This window comes from Erinaceus europaeus, chromosome 16, assembly GCF_950295315.1.
Source record: "Erinaceus europaeus chromosome 16, mEriEur2.1, whole genome shotgun sequence".
In the NCBI taxonomy this organism is placed as follows: Eukaryota; Metazoa; Chordata; class Mammalia; order Eulipotyphla; family Erinaceidae; genus Erinaceus; species Erinaceus europaeus.
Genome location: NC_080177.1, coordinates 5,253,136 through 5,278,282, shown reverse-complemented (window position 1 = coordinate 5,278,282; position 25,147 = coordinate 5,253,136). Strand labels below are relative to the sequence as shown.

The 25,147-nt window shown below is 48.2% G+C and overlaps 1 protein-coding gene across 5 annotated transcripts; it reads left to right on the top strand.

The window, feature by feature from the left end:
* Window positions 1-1,850: 1,850 nt before the first annotated feature.
* Window positions 1,851-24,570, top strand: APH1B (aph-1 homolog B, gamma-secretase subunit). 5 transcript variants are annotated; one of them, XM_007533977.3, is made up of 6 exons: window positions 1,851-2,083; window positions 4,282-4,452; window positions 11,553-11,623; window positions 12,494-12,616; window positions 18,568-18,695; window positions 21,967-22,266. In XM_007533977.3, exons 1-6 carry the CDS (start codon window positions 1,971-1,973, stop codon window positions 22,132-22,134), a joined length of 774 nt encoding a protein of 257 aa, XP_007534039.1. In that variant the 5' UTR covers window positions 1,851-1,970; the 3' UTR covers window positions 22,135-22,266. The 5 variants fall into 5 exon arrangements, with proteins under 5 accessions (XP_007534039.1, XP_060030337.1, XP_060030341.1 ...); XM_060174354.1 differs by lacking the exon at window positions 18,568-18,695 and having other exon boundaries at window positions 21,967-24,570; XM_060174358.1 differs by lacking the exon at window positions 4,282-4,452 and having other exon boundaries at window positions 21,967-22,271.
* Window positions 24,571-25,147: the final 577 nt, after the last annotated feature.

Sequence of the window (25,147 nt, the reverse complement as noted above, 5' to 3'; positions counted from 1 at the left end):
GAACACTGTTTAGTGAACACCTCCTAGGTGCTGCAGAAGCAAGTCCCTGCCACCCCGGGGTGTGATGCAGCCCGTCTATGCCAGTATTTTCAATGGACTTTGGCCCTGGCTTGCTATTTGGAATCAGTTCTCTTTTTGTTCCAAGGCAGGCTGGGGAACAGTCCTCCTCTGGTTCCCTCCTCGAAGCGACCTGGTCGGATACCAAGGGGCATGCAGAGCGCCTTGCCTCCACCCTCTGTCAGCAGCAAACCCCACTGCAGCACAGAAAGGAGACAAGGACCTGCTATCCACCTCTGTTCATCCTCCTCTCTAACCTCTCTTCTCTTCTGCCCCGCCCCAGAAGCTCCCCAGGCACCCCTGCCCTTCTACAGACCAATATCTCTGATGAACATAGCTGCGAAAATATTGAACAAAATTCTAGCCAACCAGATACAGCAATATATTAAAAGGATTGTTCATCACGACCAAGTGGGGTTTATCCCAGGCATGCAAGGTTGGTTTAATATACGTAAATCAATCAACGTGATCCACCACATCAACAAAAGCAAGACCAAAAACCACATGGTCATATCAATAGATGCAGAGAAAGCCTTTGACAAAATACAACATCCCTTTATGATCAAAACACTACAAAAAAGGGAATAGGTGGAAAATTCCTTAAGATAGTGGAGTCTATATATAGCAAACCTACAGCCAACCTCATACTCAATGGTGAAAAACTGGAAGCATTTCCCTTCATATCAGGTACTAGACAGGGCTGCCCATATCACCATTACTATTCAACATAGTGTTGGAAGTTCTTGCCATAGCAATCAGGCAGGAGCAAGGAATTAAAGGCATACATATTGGAAGAGAAGAAGTCAAACTCTCCCTATTTGCAGATGACATAATAATATACACAGAAAAACCTATGGAATCCAGCAATTATATTTTGGATATCATCAGACAATCCAGTAAGGTGTCAGGCTACAAAATTAACATTCAAAAGTCAGTGGCATTTCTCTATGCAAACACCAAGTTAGAAGAAGTTGAAATCCAGAAATCAATTCCTTTCACTGTAGCAACAAAAACAATAAAATATCTAGGAATAAACCTAACCAAAGAAGTGAAAGACTTATATACTGAAAATTATGGTGTTGGAAAAAATGGGTTGAAACATGCAGAAGAATGAAACTGAACTATATTTCACCAAACACAAAGGTCAATTCCAAGTGGATCAAGGACTTGGATGTTAGACCACAAACTATCAGATACTTAGAGGAAAATATTGACAGAACTCTTTTCCGCATAAATTTTAAAAACATCTTCAGTGAAACGAATCCAATGACAAAGAAGACTAAGGCAAGTATAAACCTATGGGAGGGACTACATCAAATTAAAAAGCTTCTGCACAGCTAAAGAAACCAGCACCCCTGCCCTTCTCCCTCTCTCCCAGTCCAGCGCCCCGCCCCTCCTGAACCTGACCCCGCCCACCCGCGACCCACCCCCTAGTCCCGCCCATTCCCAACACAGCCCTATCCCCCTGGCCCCGCCCTCATCCCCGCCCATATTGGGGACCCGCCGATGGCCACGCCTCCGCTCCAGTTTACGGCCCCGCCCCCTCCTTCCAGGCCCCGCTCCCGGCCTCGAGGCCCCGCCCACGGTCCCCTGGGCCTACCCTGTTCTGCCTAGTCTCCAAGCCCCGCCCAACTCCACCATGACCCCGCCCAGCAGCCCTCAACCACGCCCCATTCTGCCCCGGCCCCGCCCACTGCCCGTTGGGCCTGCCCTCTGTCCCCGCCGGCCGCCCTCCTCTCTGAGGCCCCGCCCACCACCCCACAGACCACGCCCCGTCCCGCCTTGACTCCGCCCACCGCCCCGCCCGCCGCTGGCGGCGCACCCGCCGGCTCTCGGGTCTCTGCGGCTCGCGGCTCCTCTCCGCCATCCCGGGCGCTCGGCTTCCTGCCGGGCCCGTCGCTTCCGCGGCCGCCATGACGCTCGTCATGTTCTTCGGCTGCTCCTTCATCGCCTTCGGGCCTGCGCTCGCCCTCTACCTCTTCACCATCGCCACCGAGCCGCTGCGCATCATCTTCCTCATCGTCGGGTGAGCCCCGCCCGCCCCCCCCCCCCCCGGGCGACCGGTGCTCGGCTTGGGAGGTACTGGGGGGTGGTCGAGGGTCGGGGGGCGGCAGGAGCCATGACAGCTGTGTGCAGAAACGTGGTGCACCCTCAGATGCATCTTCCATTTCTCCGGGGCTGCAGAGGGGACCCCGGTGTCGCCCCCATCCTCACGGGCACCTGTCACCCCAGAGGGGCCGAGAGCCTTGAGCACCTGCGGGTCGGGTGCGGGGAGCTCCCTCCGCCCACCCCTCCCCACCACCCGAAGGCAGGGCCCGTGTCAGGGACCCCCCCCCCCCATACACAGGTGATTCGCTGTGCATGCGAAGGGGGCTGCCCGTCCGTCCGTCCGTCCGTCTGTCGCTGGAGGCTGGAGGCTGGAGGCTGGAGGCTGGAGGCAGTCCTGCTCCCTGTTCTCACCTATGGCAGTTCTGGGACCCTCCCCACATTGTCCCTTGGTCCCCCAAGTTCTCCAGCTTCTACACACACACCCCAGCTGCATGTTATGTGCTGCTCTACAGGGCCATTTAATTATATATATATATATATATATATATATATATATATATATATATATATATATATATTTATTTTCCCTTTATGTTGCCCTTGTTGTTTTTCGTTATCGTTGTTGATGTCGTCGTTGTTGGACAGGACAGAGAGAAATGGAGAGAGGAGGGGAAGACAGAGAGGGGGAGAGAAAGACAGACACCTGCAGACCTGCTTCATCACCTGTGAAGCGACTCCCCTGCAGGTGGGGAGCCCGGGCTGGAACCAGGATCCTTATGCCGGTCCTTGTGCTTAACCCGCTGCACTACCGCCCAACTCCCAGGGCCATTTAATTTTATTTAAATGTTTTATTTATTTATTTGAAAGAGACAGATCAATCGAGAGGGAAGGACAAGATAGAGAGGGAGAGACACTTGCAGACCTACTTCACTGCTCGCAAAGCTTTCCCCCTGCCTGTGGGGACCAGGGACTTGAACCTGGGTCTTTGGGCATTGTAACTTGTGTGTTCAACCAGGTGCACCACCAACCAGCCCCCCCCCCCCCGGCCATTTTAAAAGCCAGGTTTACAAGGCTCACCTGCCCTTCTTGGCAGAAAAGCCCTCCCCTCTTATCTGCAGAGGAGGCGTGTGTGCAGGGCAGTGGCAGGAGAAAGGCTGTGGCAGGCTCTCCCAGCCCCCAGCTTATGTCTCCATGGGTGGGGTGCCCTGGCTGTAACCCCTCAGCCTCAGCTGGACGGGCCTTCCTGCCACGGCTACTCTCACCAGCCATCTCAGATGACAGATGAGAACAAAGTACCAGTTCTGCAGCCTCCTCTTCCCTGCATCCTTTTAACATAAATATTGTAACAGTAAGACGATCAAATCTACAGGGCGCTTTTGGAGGGCCCCCAAAAGTGCCCTGTATCAGGACCCATCTCCATCAGAACACAGGTTCTCCCTCTGATGAGCCTGTCCATCATTGTTAATGGAGATGGAAGCAGTTCTCTGGGAAAAACTTATCTGTGCATCAGCAGGCAAAACACACTGACTAGAGGTGGGCTCAGAGAATAGAGTTGTCAGCTAGACCGTTCTTGCCCGGCAAAATCTGCAGATTTACTCACAAATCACTTGGACCACTGATACAGTGATTTTCAGGAGGAGGCACACCTTCTTCCTGCAGAACCCGTGTTCCTTTCATGAGAGAGAAGGCACCACTGCTTAAAGACAGATAACCGACAGCATCATCCTATGAGGTCTTTTTCTCTTTATTCAAGTGTCAGGGAACCTATTCCTACTTCAGGTCAGATTTGCACAGTTCTTTTTCCATATATATTTTTTCACTTTTAAAAAATATTTATTTGTTTATTCCCTTTTGTTTCCCTTCTGGTTTTATTGTTGTAGTTATTATTGTTGTTGTTGATGTCGTCGTATTTGGACAGGACAGCGAGAAATGGAGAGAGGAGGGGAAGACAGAGAGGGGGAGAGAAAGACAGACACCTGCAGACCTGCTTCACCACCTGTGAAGTGACTCCCCTGCAGGTGGGGAGCCGGGGGCTCGAACCAGGATCCTTACGCCCTCTTTTTCCATTTTTTATTTATTTTATTTGTAATTATTTTATGCTTGTTTCTTTGTGCTTTTAGTCATCACTAAACCTGTCCATACTTGTAACTTTTTTTCCCTTCTTCTGATTTTCAGAGCTTTCTTCTGGCTGATGTCATTCCTGCTGTCCTCCTTGTTTTGGTTCATAGCAAGAACCATTGCCGGCGACCAAGAAGGACAAGCATCGAGATACCTGCTCATTACCGGCGTGCTCGTCTCTGTCTTCTTCCAGGAGCTGTTCCGCTTTGCCTATTACAGACTTTTAAAGTGAGTTCAGTTCTTCCCATTCTCTTCTCCCAGGGATATTCAAATTGTGGTTTAGTGCTTTGAAACATTGGCATAAGGTGGTATTTAAGGGCTGATACCTTCCCGCTTAGTTGAAGTCAAGGTACATTTCCAGCCTAAAACTAGCGGCGATTTTAATTTGTGGACCTTCCTTCTTGTGCTCATTGATAAATATTTCTGTGGCAGTTGCTTCATACAAGACACTCTCCTAGGTCCTGGAGGTCTATCAGAATTAAAAGTCAGTCTCTATCGACACACTGGGAACAATCGAGGATTCATCTGTCAAGTGACATTTCAGGGTGACCCCCACAGCTGATCTGGGGGAGTTCTCCTTTCTAGGAGACAAGCTAGCTAGCTATGAGGGAGAGTTTTTGTTGATCAGTTTCTTGCAAGAATCTTCAGGGATTACTAAAAAGACTGAGAGAAAATTTTCAATGGAGGTGTCAGATAAAGACACCCCCCCCCAAACTCACTGATGATTCCTGACATAGAAAGAGAGCCACTCAACCAGTCATTCTGCGCCCCCTTTGAAGCCGTCTACATGAAAACCAAGGGAATTTTGGGAAAGTTTCTCTTACTTGGTAGGAATTTTTAATGTGAATTTGGGGAGTACAATGATTAACTATATTCTTTCTTTAAAAAAGAGATTGATTTATTTACTGGGGTGGGGGGAGTGGAGGAGGGGGAGAGCCAGAGTAGTGGTGGGAATTGAACTCGGGACCTCTTGCTTGAGAGTCTGACAGTTTATCTGCTGGGTCACCTCCCAGGCCAGGGTTAACTGTTTTCAATTGTCAGTAAATATTACCATGTTTCATAGAAAATTCACATCCTGGGGAGTTGGGCAGTAGCTCAGTGGGTTAAGTTCATGTGGCGCAAAGCGCAAGGACCGGCATAAGGATCCCAGTTCGAGCCCCCGGCTCCCCACCTGCAGGGGAGTCGCTTCACAGATGATGAAGCAGGTCTGCAGGTGTCTGTCTTTCTCTCCCCCTCTCTGTCTTCCCCTCCTCTCTCCATTTCTCTCTATCCTATCTTAAAAAAAAGAAAGAAAAGAAAATTCACATCCTCTGAATATGGGATGATCTCACTCTCAGGCGGAAGTTGAAAAACAAGATCAGAAAAGAAAACACAAGTAGAACCTCAGCTGTAGTTGGTGTCTTGCACCAAAGGAAAAGACTCTGGGGGTGGGGGTGGGGGGTCCTGAACCCCTGTTCAGGTCCTGGAACAGGATGACAGAGGACCTGGGGGGTTGTATTGTTATGTGGAAAACTGAGAAATGTTATACATATACAAACTATTGTATTTACTGTCAATTATAAAACAATCATCCAATATAGAAATTAAAAAAGAAAAAGAAAGAAAATTCACATCTTCACAAGGAATTTCAGTTCTTCTTCTTCTAGTGTTTGCCCTTTTTCCGTAGCCAGTCAACAGCGTCAGGTTGAGCCTGATGTCTGCTTGTTGCTGGCTTTGAAAGTGACTGGGATCCATGTGGATTCAGTTGGCTAGGAAGGATCGTCAGTTTCCCCAATAAATGGGTACTCACGGGATGCACCACGAGAAGGTTGATCCAATGCATCCAAAGGAATTTCAGTCAAAGAGATGAAGTCAGTGATATAGCACAAGGTTTGTACACCTGAGGCCCCTGGTTTGATCCCTGGCACTGCCATGTGCCAGAGCTGGGTGATGCTCTGATCTCTCTCTCTCTTTCTTTCTCTCATGAAAATAAGTAGTTTTTAAATGATAAATATCAGAATGAATTATTCGGCCACAAATAAAAAAATATTTGTGAATTAAAAATCATTCTCTGGAAAATCAGATAACATTTCTTGACATGTGATTGACGTCAATTCTTAATACCAGAATGATAAAAGTTAAACGAATGACAAGACTAATATTGCTTATTCTTTCAGTTGAAATAATCAAAACTCAGAAAGTATCAAGGAGATAGCTCAGCCTGTTAGAGCACAGAACTTGCAGGTCTGAAACTAGAGGCCACAAGTTTAGTCCCCCAGCATCACTGTATGCCAAAGCTCTGGTCTCTCTCTCTCTTCCTCTTTTTTTAAAAATGAATTAAAAAAAAAATATATATATATATTTTTAAAATATATTTTATTTATTTATTTTCCCTTTTGTTGCCCTTGTTTTTTATTGTTGTTGTTGTTGATGTCGTCGTTGTTGGATAGGACAGAGAGAAATGGACAGAGGAGGGGAAGACAGAGAGGGGAAGAGAAAGACAGACACCTGCAGACTTGCTTCACCGCCTGTGAAGCGACTCCCCTGCAGATGGGGAGCCGGGGGCTCGAACCGGGATCCTTATGCTGGTTCCTTCTGCTTTGTGCCATGTGCACTTAACCCACTGCGCTGCCGCCCGACTCCCATAAATATGTTATATATTTAATTATCTTTATTTATTGGATAGAGACAGCCAGGAGTCGGGAGAGTAGGGGAGAGAGACAGAGAGACACCTGCAGCATTGCTTCACCACTTGCAGAGCTTTCCCCCTGCAGGTGGGGACTGGGAGACACGTGCACTCAACCAGGTGCGCCACCACCTGGCCCCCTTTTAATGGATTTTTAAAATTATCTTTGTTTACTTATTGGATAGAGATAGCCAAAAATGGAAGAGAGACAGAGGAGAGAGGCAGAGAGACACCTGCGGTACTGATTCACCACTTGTGGAACTTTTCCCTTGCAGATGGGGACTGGGGACTTGAACCTGGGCCCTTGAACATTGTATTATGTGCACTCAACCTGGTTCGCCACCGGCCCCTTCTCTCTCTAAAAAAAAAAAAAAAAAGACCAGAGCAAGCCTCTCACCTCATAGAGGTTGTATTAGAGCACACTGAAATGGCTTCACGTGAAACACTGATGTGTGTCCTGGAGAGAAACTAGAGAAATAATTATTGACATAATAACAAAAATCATCCCAGCTTAGCATTTATTTGTGTTTCTCTTTGTCACCTCCCAGACTGAAAAATTCTTACACAGATTGTGATGATGGTAATTTTCTGATGTAATTCCATATCTGAAAAAAAAAACAAAGAAACATTTTGGGGGGCCAGGCAGTAGTGCATAGAGTTAAGCACACACAGTGTGGGGCACAGACCAGCACAGGGATCTGTTTGATCCCCCCCGGCCTCCCCCCCTCCCCCGCAGGGGAGTCACTTCACGGGCAGTGAAGCGGGTCTGCAGGTGTCTATCTTTCTCTCCCCCTCTGTCTTCCCTCCTCTCTTGATTTTTCTCTGTCCTATCCAACAACAACAACAACAGCAGGAATAGAAACAACAACAGTGGAAAAAAATATATGGCTGCCAGGAACAGTGGATTCATAATACAGGTACTGAGCCCCGGCAATAACCTGGAGGCAAAAAAATCCCCCAAACCATGTATCTATTTGGAGAGAGCCAGAGAGAGAGAGAAGAGAGAACAAAAGATATCACATCATTAAAATGTTCTTTCATGCAAGTGGGTCTGCTGGACTCGAACCTGGGTCACGCATGTGGCAGAGCTGTGCTCTATCCAAGTGAGCTGTTTCACCAGCCCTAAGATAAACTATGTTTTTTCTTTTCTTTTCTTTCTTTCTTTTTTGGCAGTGGGCCTTGGTTTCCTTGCAGGTCAGAAAGTAGGTCGGTCACCAATAGCAGGCATGAGGCCTCACAAAATAACTGATTTGAAACAGCTGGAACCTGGAACCTTGTACTCTTTTCAGTCATGAGGTTATCTTGAATTATGTAATAAATAAGACTTAAGGGGAGCTAACCATGCGAGGGGATTGTACAAGGCAAAATAAGTCAAGAAGAAAAGACATGTATTAATCTCTCACCCATGTTCATATTATCAGGATATAAAACTGACGAACACATTTTTAAAATTCCATAGTGGACATTGAAAACAGTTACCTGAGGGGAAGGGGAAGAGAGGGGTGGGGGGCGAGGAAACCATGCTGGAGGGAGGAGTAAAAAAATGGTGGTGGGGGAGTCGGGCAATAGCGCAGCGGGTTAAGCGCACATGGTGCAAAGCGCAAGGACCGGCGTAAGGATCCCGGTTCGAGCCCCCGGCTCCCCACCTGCAGGGGAGTCGCTTCACAGGCGGTGAAGCAGGTCTGCAGGTGTCTGTCTTCCTCTCTCCCTCTCTGTCTTCCCTTCCTCTCTCCATTTCTCTCTGTCCTATCCAGCGACCACGACAGCAATAACAACAATAAAACAAGGGCAACAAAAAGGGAATAAATACATATAAAATTTTTTTTAAATGTTAAAAAAAGAAATAATAATTTTAAATATATATTTTAAATAATATATTTAATAATACATGAAATAATACACACATTTAATGATATATTTAAAGGATGGGGCTGGGTGGTAGCAGGCCAGTTAAGCACACACATCGCCCTGTGCAAGGACCCAGGTCTGAGCCTCTGCTCCCTCCCTGCAGGGGGAGCACTTCATGAGCGGTGAAGCAAGTCTGCAGGTATCTGTCTATCTTTCTGTCCCCCTCTTTGTCTCCCCTCCCCTCTCAATTTCTCTCTATCCTGTCAAATAAAAATAGAAAGAAAAAAATGGCTTCCAGGAGCAGTGGATTCATAGTGCAGGCACTGAGCCCTAGTGATAACCCTGGTGGCAAAAAAAAAAAAAAAAAGTGTGTTTCCATGGAATATTACATTCATTTAATAAATGCATGAAAGTCCATAAAGCATGCCATGAATTTTAAGAGTAACTATAGCAGAACCTGAACAACGTCTCCAATAAATAGGCTTCTGATCATTTGTTCTTGCCAGTATGTATTTTTTACTTGTTGCATTTAAGGACAGATACTGTGATTTAATAATGGAACAGTTTTAATTATGAACTTATCAAACTAAGAAGCCATCACTTAGAAGTGAAAGTTACAGCTTCTAAATGGTTTAACTATGATTAGTGCCTGGAAATTAATTAAGAACCAACAAACAGCTATCAAAGATAGCATTTAAACCCCCACAGGAACACAATGTTCATAACAGATGGGCATTTAGCAACGGTTGGATGTTTCTGGCATACAGCAGTCGCTGCCAGTCTGCAGTTTAACCATCAGTGCAGAGTGAGTGTCATCCAGCAAATCAAAACCTCCCTCTTTCTGACCAACACCCAACTCATGAACCACTTGGACAAATCCCTGTCACGTGGCCGCCATCTTGTTTCTCTCAAGATGGCTAAACTTTTCTTGTTTCTCCTGGCCTTCAGGGGGTAGGGAAAGGGTTGTAGCTTTCACAGCTTTTTGGTCCCCTACTGCTCTTTTTTTTTCTTTTTTTTTTTTTTAATGATCACATATATTTTTGGATACAGTGTGAGTGAGAGAGAGACACTACAGGATTGAAGCTTACTTCAGTGTTGTGGGCACTGGGCTCAAACTTAGGTCACGCTCGTGGTAAAGCAGCGCTCTGTCCAAGTGAGCTACTCATGGCTTACTGGCCTGCCTCTGCTCTGTTATGTCAGAGGTCATTTCCATTTTGTCTGTGCCCGGTGTTCACCCTGCTGTGGTGTAAGCAGTGTATCGGGCAGTAACCCTTCCCACCCTCAGCCAACACTGGCAGTTCCTGTCAGTAGCTTTTTGGGCTGATCTGGGCTTGATATCTTCACATAGGGCAGTTCTGAGTCTGAAATAAACTGCATTTCAGTGACAGAATCTTACAGTTTAGGACAAGAGGACAGTAACCCCTTAGGATTGTAGATTCAAGAACCTGAAGTTTCAGAGTTTATACATCCTTTAAGTGGGTTTCTGCCCTTTTTGTTTTGTTCTTGGAAACAGTAATAAATGCACACAAAGAAGTTTCCACCTCAGGGTGCTGGACAGATTTCAAACCATGCCCCTCACAACCGCAGTCTGTGTTTGGTCCACTAGGTACGCAGAGACTGTGTTTTCACTTCCTGCTGTCAGCATTGTCAGTGGTCACTGGCGTTTCCTCCCACAAACTTGCGACATACCATGAGGAAGTCGGCTAAACTTCCAAATCCACACACTGAATACATTTGTGACAGCAGCACGCCCCACTAGTACTGAGCAACTTTCTGTTGCTTCACTCCATTGCTCATTTACTTCCTTTTCTGAGAATATTTTTTCCTTTCCTGAATCTCCCCCAATTGTCTTTCCCCGACACTTGACGGGGAACAGTGACTTGACTATAGCAATAACAACAAAGAAGAGTATCTAGAATGCGCTGGAGTCAGGAGGCCACGTGGTTCAAGCTTACCAGCACTTTGACTCTGTGTTTTAGGACCTGAGAGGAAAGTGAGGCTAGTGATCGGTCAATGCGGCTTCTTTGAGGAATTAATTGCTACCCAGACTAGACTTTGAAGAGTAAGCACAGTTCAGGGTCTGTGGGAGTTGGGGAAAGGGGGGGAAGAGAAGGTGACAGAACTAGTGTTGCTACAGCAGACGCCATAGCAACATAGCAGTGAAGTGAGGAGGTAGATTGAGCACTTTTGGAAAAGGTACAAAAACTAAACCGCACAGCGCGGTCGATGCTATAGAGTGTTGATGTCCTGAGCTCAGAACGTAGCAGAAATGTTGCTTTATTATCTTGTCCAACTCAGTCCTAAACAGCTTAGCAAATAAATATTTTCCCAATTTCTTCTACATATGCCGGTTAGATTGGGTGTAGGGTGTTGCACCAAAGCAAAGGACTCTGGGAAAGGAATGGGATGAAGGGACATTGGGGTCCTGGTGTAAGATGGGGGAGGGGGTCCTAGGTTAGGGGAGCAAGTGTCTCCCAGACACTTAGCAAGGGGATGATGAGAGTTTGTGTCTGTGTGTCACTGTGCTTTGAACCATGAACCCCCAAATAAAATTAAATGCAGGGAAAAGGCTGAGGTCAGTTGGAATTTTTGTTTAACTGGCCTCATTGAAAATTGGTTGGGTTTGTTTATATGGATTTCAAAGTTAAAGCATAAGCTGATCAAAAATATCCAGTAAGCATCTGGATTTTGGTAGGCGAGTGTGCACTGCCCCTGGGCTATTTCTTCCTCCCATCCCAAGTGTCTGGATTTTGAAGTCCCTTGTGTGTTTGCTCGATGTCCTGCTTAAAAACTTCTTGGTGTGCTTTGCTTTCAGGAGAGCCAGTGAGGGCTTGAAGATCTTGAACCCGGAGGAGGCAGCACCCTCCATGAGATTGCTGGCCTACGGTGAGTGAGAAATGCCACGCTTTCTCTTTTATATCTTGTTTTATTTATTTATTTTACCTTTTGTCGCCTTGTTTTATCGTTGTTATAGTTATTATCATTGTTGTTATTGATGTCGTCATTGTTAGATAGGACAGAGAGAAATGGAGAGAGGAGGGGAAGACAGAGAGGGGGAGAGAAAGACAGACACCTGCAGACCTGCTTCACCGCCTGTGAAGTGGCTTCCCTGCAGGTGGGGAGCCGGGGGCTCGAACCGGGATCCTTATGCTGGTCCTTGTGCTTTGCACTGTGTGCGCTAAGCCCACTGCGCTACTGCCCGACCCTTTTCTTTTATATCTTGGTAGACCTAAAATAGCACTTTGACCTAAAATAGTGCTTTGGCCTCATTTCCCAGCTTTCCAAGGCCATTATATAATGAGAAACATGCTTATCTGTAAGTCTGCTCGGTTATCAACCACACTTAAAAGTCAGGTTTGTGATACGCCCCACATCAGCCATTTCTAAGTGATGTCCCCACCCTCTGGGTGGGTCCTAGGACTCTGCTCTCACTAGAAGGTCTCTTCAGAAGAAAGCAGTTAATACCGTGGTTTGCTTTCCTTTCAGAATTCTGTTTTAAAGATTGGATCTGGGGCTGGGGATTCAGCTCAGTGGGAAAGTCCTTGCTGTTTGCTTGTTTATCTGTATATCTCAGTCCTGAGATTCTATCCCCAAGCAGCAAAAAGGGAACTCAGGTCCTTGTACATGGTAACATGCGCCACCACCTGGCCCCCACAGCATTTCTTCTTCAACACTGTCCTCCCCTTCCCCGAGAATTTGATTCAAAGAGAGTCATGGCACGGAGAGGGCTTAACAATGTTTTTCCTTCCTCTCTAGTTTCTGGCCTGGGCTTTGGCATCATGAGTGGAGTATTTTCTTTTGTTAACACCCTGCCCAACTCCCTGGGACCAGGCACCGTGGGCATCCATGGAGACTCTCCTCATTTCTTCTTAAACTCAGGTAGGTTGCTCGGTGGCTCTGAGCATCCAGACTGTGGGTCCAAATGATCAGCTTGGTTGGATTTCACTGGCTTGGCAATTCAAGTGGATAGACCTTTATATTGTGTCTTCTTTTCTTTTATTCATTTGTTATTCTTTTTTTAATATTTATTTATTATTCCCTTTTGCTACCCTTCTTGTTTTATTGTTGTAGTTATTGTTATTGTTGTTATTGATGTCATTGTTGTTGGAAAGGACAGAGAGAAATGGAGAGAGGAGGGGAAGACAGAGGGGGGGAGAGAAAGACACCTGCAGACCTGCTTCACTGCTTGCTCGAACCAGGATCCTTAGGCCGGTCCTTGCACTTTGCGCCACCTGTGCTTAACCCACTGTGCTACTGCCCGACTCCATTTTTTTCCTTTTTAAAGATTTTATTTATTTATTCATGAAGAAGATAGGAGGAAAGAGAAAGAACCAGACATCACTCTGGTACATGTGCTGCCGGGGACTGAACTCAGGACCTCACACTTGAGCGTCCAGTGCTTTATCCACGGTGCCACCTCCCGGACCACAGAGTCAAGGCCTTGTGTTAACAGGTCACACTTAGCAGTGCAGCTCACAGAGCTGTGATAGTGCTGGTCCTTTGAAATGTCCCACAGCCAGAATATTCCTGAATGCTTGACTTTTAGAGCAAATGTCATACTGACAGCTAAAGTCTAGTAAAGCAGAGCTGCATTTTTATATGTATTTATTTTGGACAGAGACAGAGAACTTAAAAGGGAAGGGGAGATAGAGAGAGAGTGAGAGACACCTGCAGCACTGTTTCACCACTTGTGAAGCTTCCCTTCTGCAGGTGAGGACCAAGGGCTTGAGCCTGAGTCCTTGTGCACTGTGATGTCTGTGCTCAACCAGGTGCGCCACTGCCCAGCCCCTGCATCTTCCTAGATCAAAGTGTTACCCCAGCCCATAAGCACTTTCAGGTCTCAGCCTTCTCAGCTTATTTCTCCACCAGCTTCCTTCACTAGGTGGCGCTGAGGGTCCACAGTGAGTTAGGCCGGTTGCCAGCTGAAAGCGATTTTTTGAGGAGGGAAATAACGTGGGGCACATCTTCGTAATATCTATAGATGTGAGGACAAGTCAAAGAAAACACTTGCAATGCAGTGAGCGAGGCGAGGGCGCTGGCCCCTCGTGCCGCCATTTCCCACCCACAGGACTTAAGAACAGCTGCTGGGGGAGTCCGGCGCAGGTTAAGCTCACGTGCCGCAAAGCCCAAGGACCGGGGTAAGAATCCCGGTTCGAGCCCCCGGCTCCCCACCTGCAGGGGAGTCACTTCACAGGCAGTGAAGCAGGTCTGCAGGTGTCTGTCTTTCTCTCCCCCTCTCTGTCTTCCCCTCCTCTCTCCATTTCTCTGTCCTATCCAACAATGACAACAGCTATGACAACAATAACTACAACAAGCACAACAACAAGGGCAACACAATGGGAAAAATGGCCTCCAGGAGCAGTGGATTCCTAGTGCAGGCGCCGGGCCCCAGCGATAACCTGGAGGCAAAAAACAAAGAGAAAGAACAGCTGCTGGTTAGCGTGCGCAGAGTTTCCTGTTTGCTGTTTATTGAAAGGCTCTTGAGTCCAGGAACCTCAGATTCTGCATTTAAGAAATCCCTTCTTTATTGCATAAAAAAAAAAAAAGCCCCACCTCTGAGTTCATATGTGTTTGGGTTCACCACATACATGACTGTGCATGTCCCTGACGTGGGCTCCGCCATATCAGGCCCCAGGCCACCGTGGGCCTGGCTCCCCCGCCGGGTGCTGTGGCATGGTTTGCTACCCAGCACTTTGGTGACAGTCACTGGTCAGTGCACAGGCTTTCAAATACTCATAAACACGAGGGAAACAACAACAACAACGAGTTACTCCTGCTTCTTCTAAGAACCCCTGTGCTCTGATGACAGACACCAGCTGAATTCCGTGCTGTCAGATGAGCCTGTGAGGGGAGTTGGGAGGAGGGGAACAGGCTTGTTCATTGAAGGCTGTTCAGCAGCACCCTCTGGCTTCTCTTAAACTCACTACACACCAATGGATCTTCACCTCCAGCTGTGGGGACCAGAGGTGTCCACAGCCATTGGGCAGAGCACTGTTAAGTGGAAACTCACTGAGTTTGAAGGCATATTTGGACTCAAAAGGAGGAGTGGTGCACTTGCCTTTTTTTTTTTTTTTAATTGATTTAACAATGATGGACAAGACCATAGGAGAAGGAGGTACAATTCCACACAATTCCCACCACCAGAGCTCCATATCCCATCCCCGCCATTAGAAGCTTTCCTATTCTTTATCCCACTGGGAATATGAACTCAGGATCATTATGGGGTTCAGAAGTGGGAATTCTGGCTTCTATAAAGTTGTTTCTCCACTGGATATGGGCATTGGCAGGTCAATTCCTACTCCCAGCGCCTCTCTCTCTCTCTCTCTCTCTCTCTCTCTCTCTCTCTTTCTCTTTCCCTAGTGGAGTGGGGTTCTGGGGAAGCAGGGCTCCAGGACACATTGGTGGAGTCATCTGCCTAGGGAAGTCAGGTTGACGTCATGGTAGCGTCTGGAACCTGGTGGCTGAAAAAGAGTTAAGACAGAAAGCAGAGCAAATTGTTGGCTAATCAGGAACCTAAAGGTAAGAATACAGCAGGTGAGATCTAGGGTCTCACTTGCCTTTTAATGAAATGAGGTTCTATGCTGAAAGCCTTGGAAGTCAACCCCTGCAGTGTCCTTTTTTGTTGCTTTGGGAATGGGATCAGACACTTTCCAAGGCGCCTCCCTTGGTGAACTCTCCTTGCTGGAGAGTGGGCTTGAGACGAGCATATCCATTCTCAAGACCTACCAGGAGGACCTGAACAGTCTGTTCAGATTATGGGTTTACTTCAGGAGCATTCAAAACATTTTTAGGGAGCTGGGTATAGTGCAGTGGGTTAAGCACAAGGACTGGCGTTAAGGATCCCAGTTTGAGCCCCCGGCTCCCCACCTGCAGGGCAGTCGCCTCACAGGTGGTGAAGCAGGTCTGCAGGTGTCTGTCTTTCTCTCCCCTCTCTGTCTTCCCCTCCTCTCTCCATTTCTCTCTGTCCTATCCAACAACGACAACTTCAACAACAATAATAACTACAACAATAAAACAACAAGGGCAACAAAAGGGAATAAAGAAAGAAAGAAAAATCTTTAAAAAAACATTTAAAAAATTTATTAATGAACTGGACTTCTCTGGGCAGACAACCCCACCAGTATGTCCTGGAGCTGCACTTCCCCAGAGCCCTGCCCCTACTAGGGAAAGAGAGAGACAGGCTGGGAGTATGGATCGACCTGCCAACACCCATGTTCAGTGGGGAAGCAATTGCAGAAGCCAGACCTCCCACCTTCTGCATCCCACAATGACCCTGGGTCCATGCTCCCAGAGGGTTAAAGAATAGGAAAGCTATCGGGAGGGGATGGGATACAGAGTTCTGGTGGTGGGAATTGTGTGGAAATGTGCCCCTCTTATCCTATGGTCTTGTCAGTGTCTCCATTTTATAAATAGAAACTTAAAAAAAATTATTAATGAGAGAGAGGAGGATGGGAGAGAGAACCAAAGCATCACTCTGGCATATGTGATGTCAGGGACCAGACTTGGGGCCTTGTGCTTGATAGTCCAGTGTCTTAACCACTGCATCGCCTCCGGGGGCATAGGACATCTCCATAAGTGAGAAATGACTGCTACTATTAAAAGTACCTGTAGTTATCCAGCTTGCTTCCAGGATATCCCCTTTATGATATGGTTGATACAAGGAGCTATTTAATACGAGATGGTTTTCAAGACAGCCCCCCCCCCCTTCTACCAGGGTTGTTGATGGGGCTTGGTGTCCGCACCACAGTGACTCCACTGCTCCTGGTGGTCATTTTTTTTCTTTTAATCTTTCTCTTCTGACAAAGACAGAAAGAAGTAGACAGGGAGGAAGGGTTAGAGGGATAGAGGAGATAGGGAGGGAGAGAGCGAGAGAGAGACCTGTAGCACTATTCCACTGCTCATGAAGCTCCCTGCCTGCAGCTGGGTACTGGGGGCTTGAACTTGGGTCCTCACGCATGATAATGTGTACTCTCCTGAGTACAACCCCACCGACCAGGTGTCAAGCCAGTTCTCTTTAATTTGGAGAATGTCGCTTGAGTTATCAATGCATGCACATCCATATTATAGTCCCAGGGGAATTTGTGTTGTAGATTGTATTGAATTCCATTGTGCAAACACACCACGTCATCCACTCGCACTGTGGTGAGTATTCTCTCGTTACTGCAGTCAGTGATCGTGTGGCTTTGTGTATGTCTTCCTTGCACAGATATTGCAATGAAAGAACTTCTCCTGGGAGTCGGGCTGTAGCGCAGCGGGTTAAGCGCAGGTGGCGCAAAGCACAAGGACCAGCATAAGGATACCGGTTCGAAGCCCGGCTCCCCACCTGCAGGGGAGTCACTTCACAGGTGGTGAAGCAGGTCTGCAGGTGTCTGTCTTTCTCTCCCTCTCTCTGTCTTCCCCTCCTCTCTCCATTTCTCTCTGTCCTATCCAACAACGACAACAACAATAATAACTACAACAATAAAACAACAAGGGCAACAAAAGGGAATAAATAAATAAATAAAATAAATATTAAAAAAAAAGAAAGAACTTCTCCTGACCATTCGTATCAGAATCACTTGAACCTCCATGTTAAAGTCTGGCTCAGAAGGTCTGGAGTGGGTCCCCCCCAATTTTTTTCCTTTTTTTAAAAAATATTTATTTATTCCCTTTTGTTGCCCTTTTTTTTTTTTTATTGTTGTGGTTATTATGGTTGTTGTTATGGATGTCATCATTGTTGGATAGGACAGAGAGAAATGGAGAGAGGAGGGGAAGACAGAGGGGGAGAGAAAGACAGACACCTGCAGACCTGCTTCACTGCCTGTGAAGCGACTTCCTCTGCAGGTGGGGAGCCGGGAGCTCAAACCAGGATCCTTACGCCGGTCCTTGCGCTTTGCGCCACCTGCACTTAACCCACTGTGCTACCACCCGACTCCCAAAACTTGTATTTCTAACAAGTTCTCAGGTGCTAGTGAATTAAGTGCCAGGACAGGGAAACCTGATTATGTCTTTTTATTGAGTTGTCAGAAAAGTCATGACATATTTGTGCACAGAAAAATACGTCAGGGCTATTCTGGCAGGCCAATATCTCACACTAGCAAGAACTAACCGCTTGAGAGATTTTGTTCTGGAATCTCTGGTGAAGTAGAGAATGGGGGATGTCTGAGTCTGTGTGGGAGTACAGATCATTTTCCTATGAGCAACATGGAGAAGGGTTGGCCCTGACCTCCTGCCTGTCGAGTGGGTATTAATGGCATCTCGCTAGGTGACCATAAAGGAAAATCTGCATTTCTTCTTCCTTTCATGCTAGAAGTTTTCAGAATATGTGACACTGGCCTAGAGTAAATAAGGAACAACATCTAGGACACACATGGACACACATGCACTCTCATATTCCGCAGGAAGACCTACATGCTGACCAAATTCAGTTTTTGGCTGCTTAAGCAGAATCTTAGATAACTGTTATAATGTTTAATGTGTTTATTGTTCCAGTGGCCTTTTTTTTTTTTTTTTTAGAACAGACGCTAAGTAGAGACTGTCTTCCATAGTGGGAAGACTTGTTCAAGCTGAAGAAATTCCTCTCCAATGAGGAAAAAAAAAAAGGAGAAAGAACTAGCGGTCACCAAAGTCTCACTGTGCTGCTCAGGACAGCTCCCGCCAAACAGACCCAGTCGGCAGAGCTGGTGCCCTCTTTCAGAAACGCTGCCCTCACTTTAGTTCCCGTGGTGGCAGGAGTGCGCCCAGGTCCTGTCGCCAGCGACCGGTGGCCTCCCCCCCTCGCTCGCCGCCATCGGGTGGGCAGGTGCTGAGGGGCTTCGGGCCCAGCAGGCACTGACCGCACTGTCTTTCAGCCTTCATGACGCTCGTCATCATCCTGCTGCACCTGTTCTGGGGCGTCATCTTTTTCGATGGCTGTGAGAAGAAGAAGTGGCACACCCTTGCTTTGGTTCTGGTCACCCACCTGCTGGTGTCGGCCCTGGTGAGTACTGTCACCCCTTCTTGCTCTAGTCCGAGGGGTTCAAACGATGGTGCCCCTGCTCTAAATGGGATGCCTGTCTGAGGGCAGTGAGGGGGTTTGGAGACGTCGTCTGAAAGGATGAATGGATGATAAAGAAGTCACCTAAGTTGGGAGTCGGGCTGTAGCGCAGCGGATTAAGCGCAGGTGGCGCAGAGCACAAGGACCAGCGTAAGGATCCCGGTTCGAGCCCCGGGCTCCCCACCTCCAGAGGGAGTTGCTTCACAGGCGGTGAAGCTGACCTGCAGGTGTCTGTCTTTCTCTCCCCCTCTCTGTCTTCCCCTCCTCTATTTCTCTCTGTCTTATCCAACAATAACAACAACAACATCAATAACAACAATAATAACTACAACAATAAAGCAACAAGGGCAATAAAAAGGAATGAATAAATAAATAAATATTAAAAAAAAGAAGTCACCTAAGTCTTAGCCCAGCAAGATGGCAGCTGGTAGGCTTCTCTGTGACTCATCTCTCTCTTTTCATGGGTAGAGTCGAACTTGCAACCGCCTTGTGTTAGACTCGGTGGCATGTCACATGGCTTACACAAGTCCACATCATAACAAATTTGTATTTGAACATGTACGTTTCAGTAGCTCCTCTTCCTCTTCCATAAAGCGTAGACACTGTGTGACTGACCATGTCTTTCACTCCAGGTCATTCTAATGCGGTTGTGAACAGGGATTGTCTTCAGTGCCTAGATCCCAAGGAATGGGAATTCTGCTGTTCCTTGCCTGTGTGCTGCTCCCTGGCCTCATCTACCCCCTCACCTCCCACCCCCTTTCCTGCGTGTCATTAATAACAACTCCCTGGGTTTCCGGCTGCACCCAGCTCTTCTCGCCCTTGGGGTCAGTCCACACTTAGGTCTCCCATAGCCTCGGCTGGAATGTCATTTCCTTGGGACCTGCCCAGGTTTCCTTGTGCTAAGTTTTTTTTTCTTTTTTTTAGTTTTTTAAAATCTTTATTTATTTGCTGGATAGAGACAGTCAGAAATTGAGAGGGAAGGGGGTGATAGAGAGGGAGAGAGACAGAGAGACACCTGCAGCCCTGCTTCACCACTTGTGAAGCTTTCCCCTGCAGGTGGGGACCGGGGGCTTGAACCTGGTTCCTTGATCACTGTAACATGTGCGCTCAACCAGGTGTGGCGCACGCACCTGGTCCCGTTTTTTTTTTTCTTAAAGAATATTTATTTATTTATTTAAATTAATTTTGGGTAGAGACAGAGAAGTTGAGAGGAAAGGAGAATAGAAAGGGAGGAGAGGGGAGTCGGGCAGCAGCGCAGCGGGTGAAGCGCACGTGGCGCAAAGTGCAGGGACCGGCATAAGGATCCCACTTTGAGCCACCGGCTCCCCACCTGCAGGGGAGTCGCTTCACAGGTGGTGAAGCAGGTCTGCAGGTGTCTATCTTTCTCTCCCCCTCTGTCTTCCCCTCCTCTCTCCATTTCTCTCTGTCCTATCTAACGACAACGACATCAATAACAATAATAACTACAACCATAAAACAACAGGGGCAACAAAAGGAATAAATAAATAAATATTAAAAAAAAAGAATGGGAGGACAGAGAGAGGGAGAGGGAGATGCCTACAGATCTGCTTCACTGCTTTTGAAGTCTGCCCCCTGCAGTTGGGGACTGGGGGCTTGAACCTGGGTCCTTGTGCACTAACCAGGTGTGCCACTGGCTGGCCGCCCTTGTGTCTATTTACCCCAGCAGCGTCCTGGGACTCCTCACACTGTGTGGTGGCTGGATTGAGCATCTGTTTCTGCATTCACTACCTGTCTCTGTTGCAGTGGTCTTCACTGCTGTGTACCACCACTTCTCGGGATCCCACTGGCACTTAAGTCAGTTTGACTATTATTATTATTTTGCTGACTAGAGCCTCACACATGTGCGAATTCAACACCCCAGGTCACCCCCCTTTTAAAAAAAAGTTTTTGTATTTATTATCTTTATTTATTTGATAGAGATAGCTAGAAATCAAGAGGGAAATGGGTTATAGAGAGAGAGAGAGAGAGACACAGAGAGACACCTGCAGCCCTGCTTCACCACTCATGAAGCTTTCCCCCTGCAGGTGGGGACCCGGGTCTTGAACCCAGGTCTTTGCACAATGTAATGTGTGTGCTTAATCAGGTGCACCACCGCCTGCTACCCTATCCCCCCAGGTCCCCTTTTCATGCAGACAGAGAATCAGAGAAAAAGACAGAGTGAGAAATGCCCACTTCCTCCAGCTTCGTCTGATGTCACAGCACCTCTCCTATTCTTTGGCTTGAGAGGCGGCGCAGTGGGAAAGCCTTGGACTCTTCAAGCATGAGGTCCTGAGTTGGATCCCCAGCACCACATGTGCCAGAGGGATGTGGAGGTTCTCACCCACTAACAAAATAAGTACATGGATAAGTGATTCAACGTGAACACACCCCCCTGGTCACTGGAACTCTGCAGATAGACGCTAAACTAACCTGGACTCACCTCGCTTCCATGCACATTCTAAGGGCCAGCTGACACAGAAATGATGACGCACGGGAGAGAGAGCATAACAGTGATGCAAAAAGACTCTCAGGCCTGAGGTTCTGAAGATCCAGGTTCAATCCCCTGCACCACTGGAAGCCAGAGCTGAGCGGTGCGCTAAGAGAGAAGAGGGCCTGGGCAGTGGCATACCTGGTCAAGAGCACATCACACTATGCACAAGGGCCCGCTCAAGGAACCAGGTTCAAGCCTCCACTCCCCACCTGCAGCAGGGAAGCTTCACAAGTGATGAAGCAGGTCTGCAGGTGTCTATCTTTCTCTCTACCTGTCTATCTTCCCTTCCTTTCTCAGTTCCTCTCGGTCCTATCCAATAAAATGATGGAGAAAAAAAAAGGAAAAAGTTGCTGCCAGGTGTGGTAGATTTGTAGTGCCGGCACCAAGCCCCAGTGACTGCAGGCAGAAGGAAGGAAGGAAGGAAGGAAGGGGAGAGGAAGGGGAGGAGGGAGGAAGAGGGGGGATAGGTGGGTGGGAGGGTGGTGTGCTGGCCCCTGGTGGTCTCATCTCACACACACCTGCCCCTGGACGGTCTATTTGGCTTGAATTTCCCTTGGAGGACGGCAGGCAGCCACCCAGGGGGAGCGTCTGCCGCCTGGGCCCGGCCCAGTCCTGCCCCTCACCTGCACCCCGCTTGTGCAGAGGCCCCTCCCTCCCTCCGCTTGTCCATGTGCTCAGTCCGCTTGCCATCAGCACCCCAGCCAACTCCTTTTCCCTCTGCAGACCTTCCTGAACTCCCGCTCCAGCGTGGACCTGGCGTCGGCCTACGTCATCATGGTGCTCACGGGCGTCTGGGCCTTCTTTGTCTCGGGAGGCAGCTGCCGCAGCCTGAAGCTCTGCCTGCTCTGCCAGGACAAGGACTTCCTGCTGTTCAGCCAGCGCGCCAGATAGCCGCCCTGCCCCACGCGGCGGGCTGTGTCTTGAGAGGAAGCACAACTGTGCCTTTGCCTAAGAAGAGAAAAGAAAAGAAAAAAGAAAAGAAAAGAAAAAGAAAAAAAAAGCAAATAAAAAGATCTTTGTCCAAGTGGAATCTGGAAAACTCCCAGAAACCTCCTGAGAACTCCCTTGGCAGAGAGGAAGAGGCGGAGGGCTGGCGTCCTCTCTCTCAGCCGCTGCTGAGCAAGTCAGCACCTGATGGTCCCACCCTGGCCCACTGTGGTCCTGTTACCTACAGAAGGCTGAAGGGCTGTCACTTCTGCCAGCCCCTCCTAACATCCTTCACCGGCACCCAATTCCGTGAGAACTGGATGGACTGCGAACTATCTGATGAATCATCACAAGCTTTCTTTCCCTCTCCCCACACCCCATTCACTCTAGCTATGGCTTTTAGAGGCTTTGCATCCGGTTTTCTGTTATTGTTGCTGTTTGAACACAGGTTTAGTTTCTCTGACTTCACTAATTCTTTTCTGGCTTCCGGAGAAGGTATTCTAAAGCCAAGAAGTTTGGTGCAGCTTCTTTCAAGTGGAGTGCTTAAAGTTCTAGCAACGGGAGACTGCAGGGCAGTGTTAGCCAGCCCACACTAACTGCTGGACTCCGGAACATGACACTCGTGTCCTGCCTCACAGTGGTGGCTGGGAGGTGGCCCACTGGAGTCGGGAGAAATTCCCCCACGGCTCCTGCTCCTGTGACGGAGGCTTCCCTTCCCTCAGATGGCTGGGTAGACCATCAGAAAGGTCTCTGCCTGCCCACGCCATGCCCCGGATGACTCCTATAGCCTCCAGGTCCAGGGTTTGTCAGCTCAGCTCCTAAACACCCCCTGGGTCTCCCTTACAAAGAGGAAGGCTCACTAGAAGCTGTTTCCCCTTTGATGGCTTTAGGAACTGACAGTATAAAGTGAAAATCTCCTCCCGGTAAAAGCCATGACCTTGGTGACTTCTGGGGCAGGGGGTGCAGCTAGGACATCAAAACTCAACAGCAGCAGCAGCCAGGGGACTCACAGTGACCGTGGGATAGGAGAGGCGGACAGTAGCGTGGAGGAGAGGAATGATACACGTGATTAAGACAGAATGTGGCCGTCATTCTGGGCACCAGAATCTCACACGTGAACTAGATCTGTGGCCACGAAACCCTCCCCCCTGCTCAAATCACAGGCACTTCTCAGCCTTGGGGCCCAAGGAAAGTAGAGCTTCAGCAAGACCACTGCCAGTCTCATCAGCGGTTACTTCCCTAGAACTGGCTTCAGCTTGAATATGGATGCTTGTGTGCCAATTGCTGACAGCAGTGCTCTGCCTCCTGCCTCTGCCTCCTGCCAGGACGCTGGGTGGGGGTGGGGGTGGGGGTGGGGGTGAGGGTGGGCTGAGTGTATATATGTTGATGGTGATACCAAGCCCGTTCCCTGCCTTGGTTCTGTGGACGCACTCCTGGGTCCTAACGGGACTCAGGGCGAGGGGGCAGTTTCTCCTGTCGGAGGGCCCTGTATGTATGTAGGCAGAAGCACAGTTGCCCTCGGAATGTGACTGTGAATGTGACTGAATGTTGTCGCAGCCCTGTGAACAGCAGCTATTTATTTTCTTACTTATCTCCTGTCTTACTTATCTCCTGTTCCCCTAACTTAATTGCTTGTGACCCTCAGGGGTCTGTGCCCTCCCTCCTGGCCTGCCCCGGTGCCTCTCTAGAGCATCCTGCTGAGAAAGTGCTGGAAGGAAGAAAGACGCTGCTTGCAGACTGAAGACGATGCCTTTGGTCCCCAGTGTGCATACAGCGCCCCCGCAATGTTTCCATCTAAGTGAATGGAAAAGTGTTCTCAGACACCCTTCCCACATCTCCCTCTCCCTCTCCCTCTCCCTCTCCCTCTCCCTTTCCCTCTCTGCTCAATAATAGCCAACCACCTACCAAATCATACCAAAAAGAAACTCCTTTTGCATAGGTGGGAAGCCTGTATTCCATTAGCAAGTGCATCCCAGCGTTTTTTCGGCAGAGTCACGTGAAAATGCTGGGTCTGCTCAACCAGGGCCCCGTGAGCCTTTGTGACAGAGGCTCAGAACCCCCCCCACACACACACACACACATCTGCTAGAGAGAGCTGCTCTAGGCCCTTCGTCCGTCTGTAACGCTGGCCAGCCAGGACAGATTGCCACAGAGCAGTTGTCAGGCTTTGCCTTTCGAGCAAGCGAGAGTGTTCTGTTGGCGGTGGCGATGTTCCCATTTCTTATTCATTAAAGACCTAGACTGCAACCTGTTAGGTCTTAGGGGCCCCAGAGGTGGGTTTGCTCTCTGCAATTCATGTGGCATCATACTTGCCAGCCAGACCTTGCATTCTCTGCGCCACGCAACAAACTCTTTCCAGGCCTGTATTTTCTCAGTGAACAATAAAAAAATCGTTTGGCACTTCTTGTTCCCTGGGCTCTCTCTTCTTTGGGATAGTATGTCTTTTGGAATTGGTTTCTGCAGGTCTGGTCTTCTTTAAAGCATTAGCTGGAGGTGAAGGGCACCTGGCATAAATTACAGTGCGCAAGGACTGGGGTTCTAGCCGTCAGTCCCCACCTGCAGGGGGAAAGCTTCACAAGTGGTGAAGCAGGGCTGCACGTGTCTCTCTGGCTCTCTCCCTCTCTGCCTCTCCCCCTCTCCTTTCAATTCCTCTGTGTCTATCCAGTAATACATTTTTAAAAAATTTAAAAAAATAAAGCATTAGCTGTACATTCTGTTATGACTCTTCAACTCTGAGCCTGTTTCAAGGAGAAATCTTTGTCACTCGATTTACATTCTTGTTATTTTGTTTGTTTATGCCACCGGGGTTACCACTGGGACTTGGTGCTGACACTAGGAATCCACCGCTCCCAGCAGTCATTTTGTCCTTCATTTTCCTTTCTACTTAATTGATAGGACAGAGAGAAATTGAGAGGGGAGGTGAGACAAAAAGGGAAAGAGAAACATAGACACCTGCAGCACAGCTCCACTGCTCATG

Bases quoted from the DNA above. Each gene is read 5' to 3' on its own strand.
- APH1B (XM_060174354.1), top strand. From the start codon at position 1,971: ATGACGCTCGTCATGTTCTTCGGCTGCTCCTTCATCGCCTTCGGGCCT. The intron at 4,453-11,552 runs GTGAGTTCAGTT...CTTTGCTTTCAG, and splicing joins GCCTATTACAGACTTTTAAA to GAGAGCCAGTGAGGGCTTGA. The intron at 12,617-21,966 runs GTAGGTTGCTCG...TTCCCTCTGCAG, and splicing joins TCATTTCTTCTTAAACTCAG to ACCTTCCTGAACTCCCGCTC.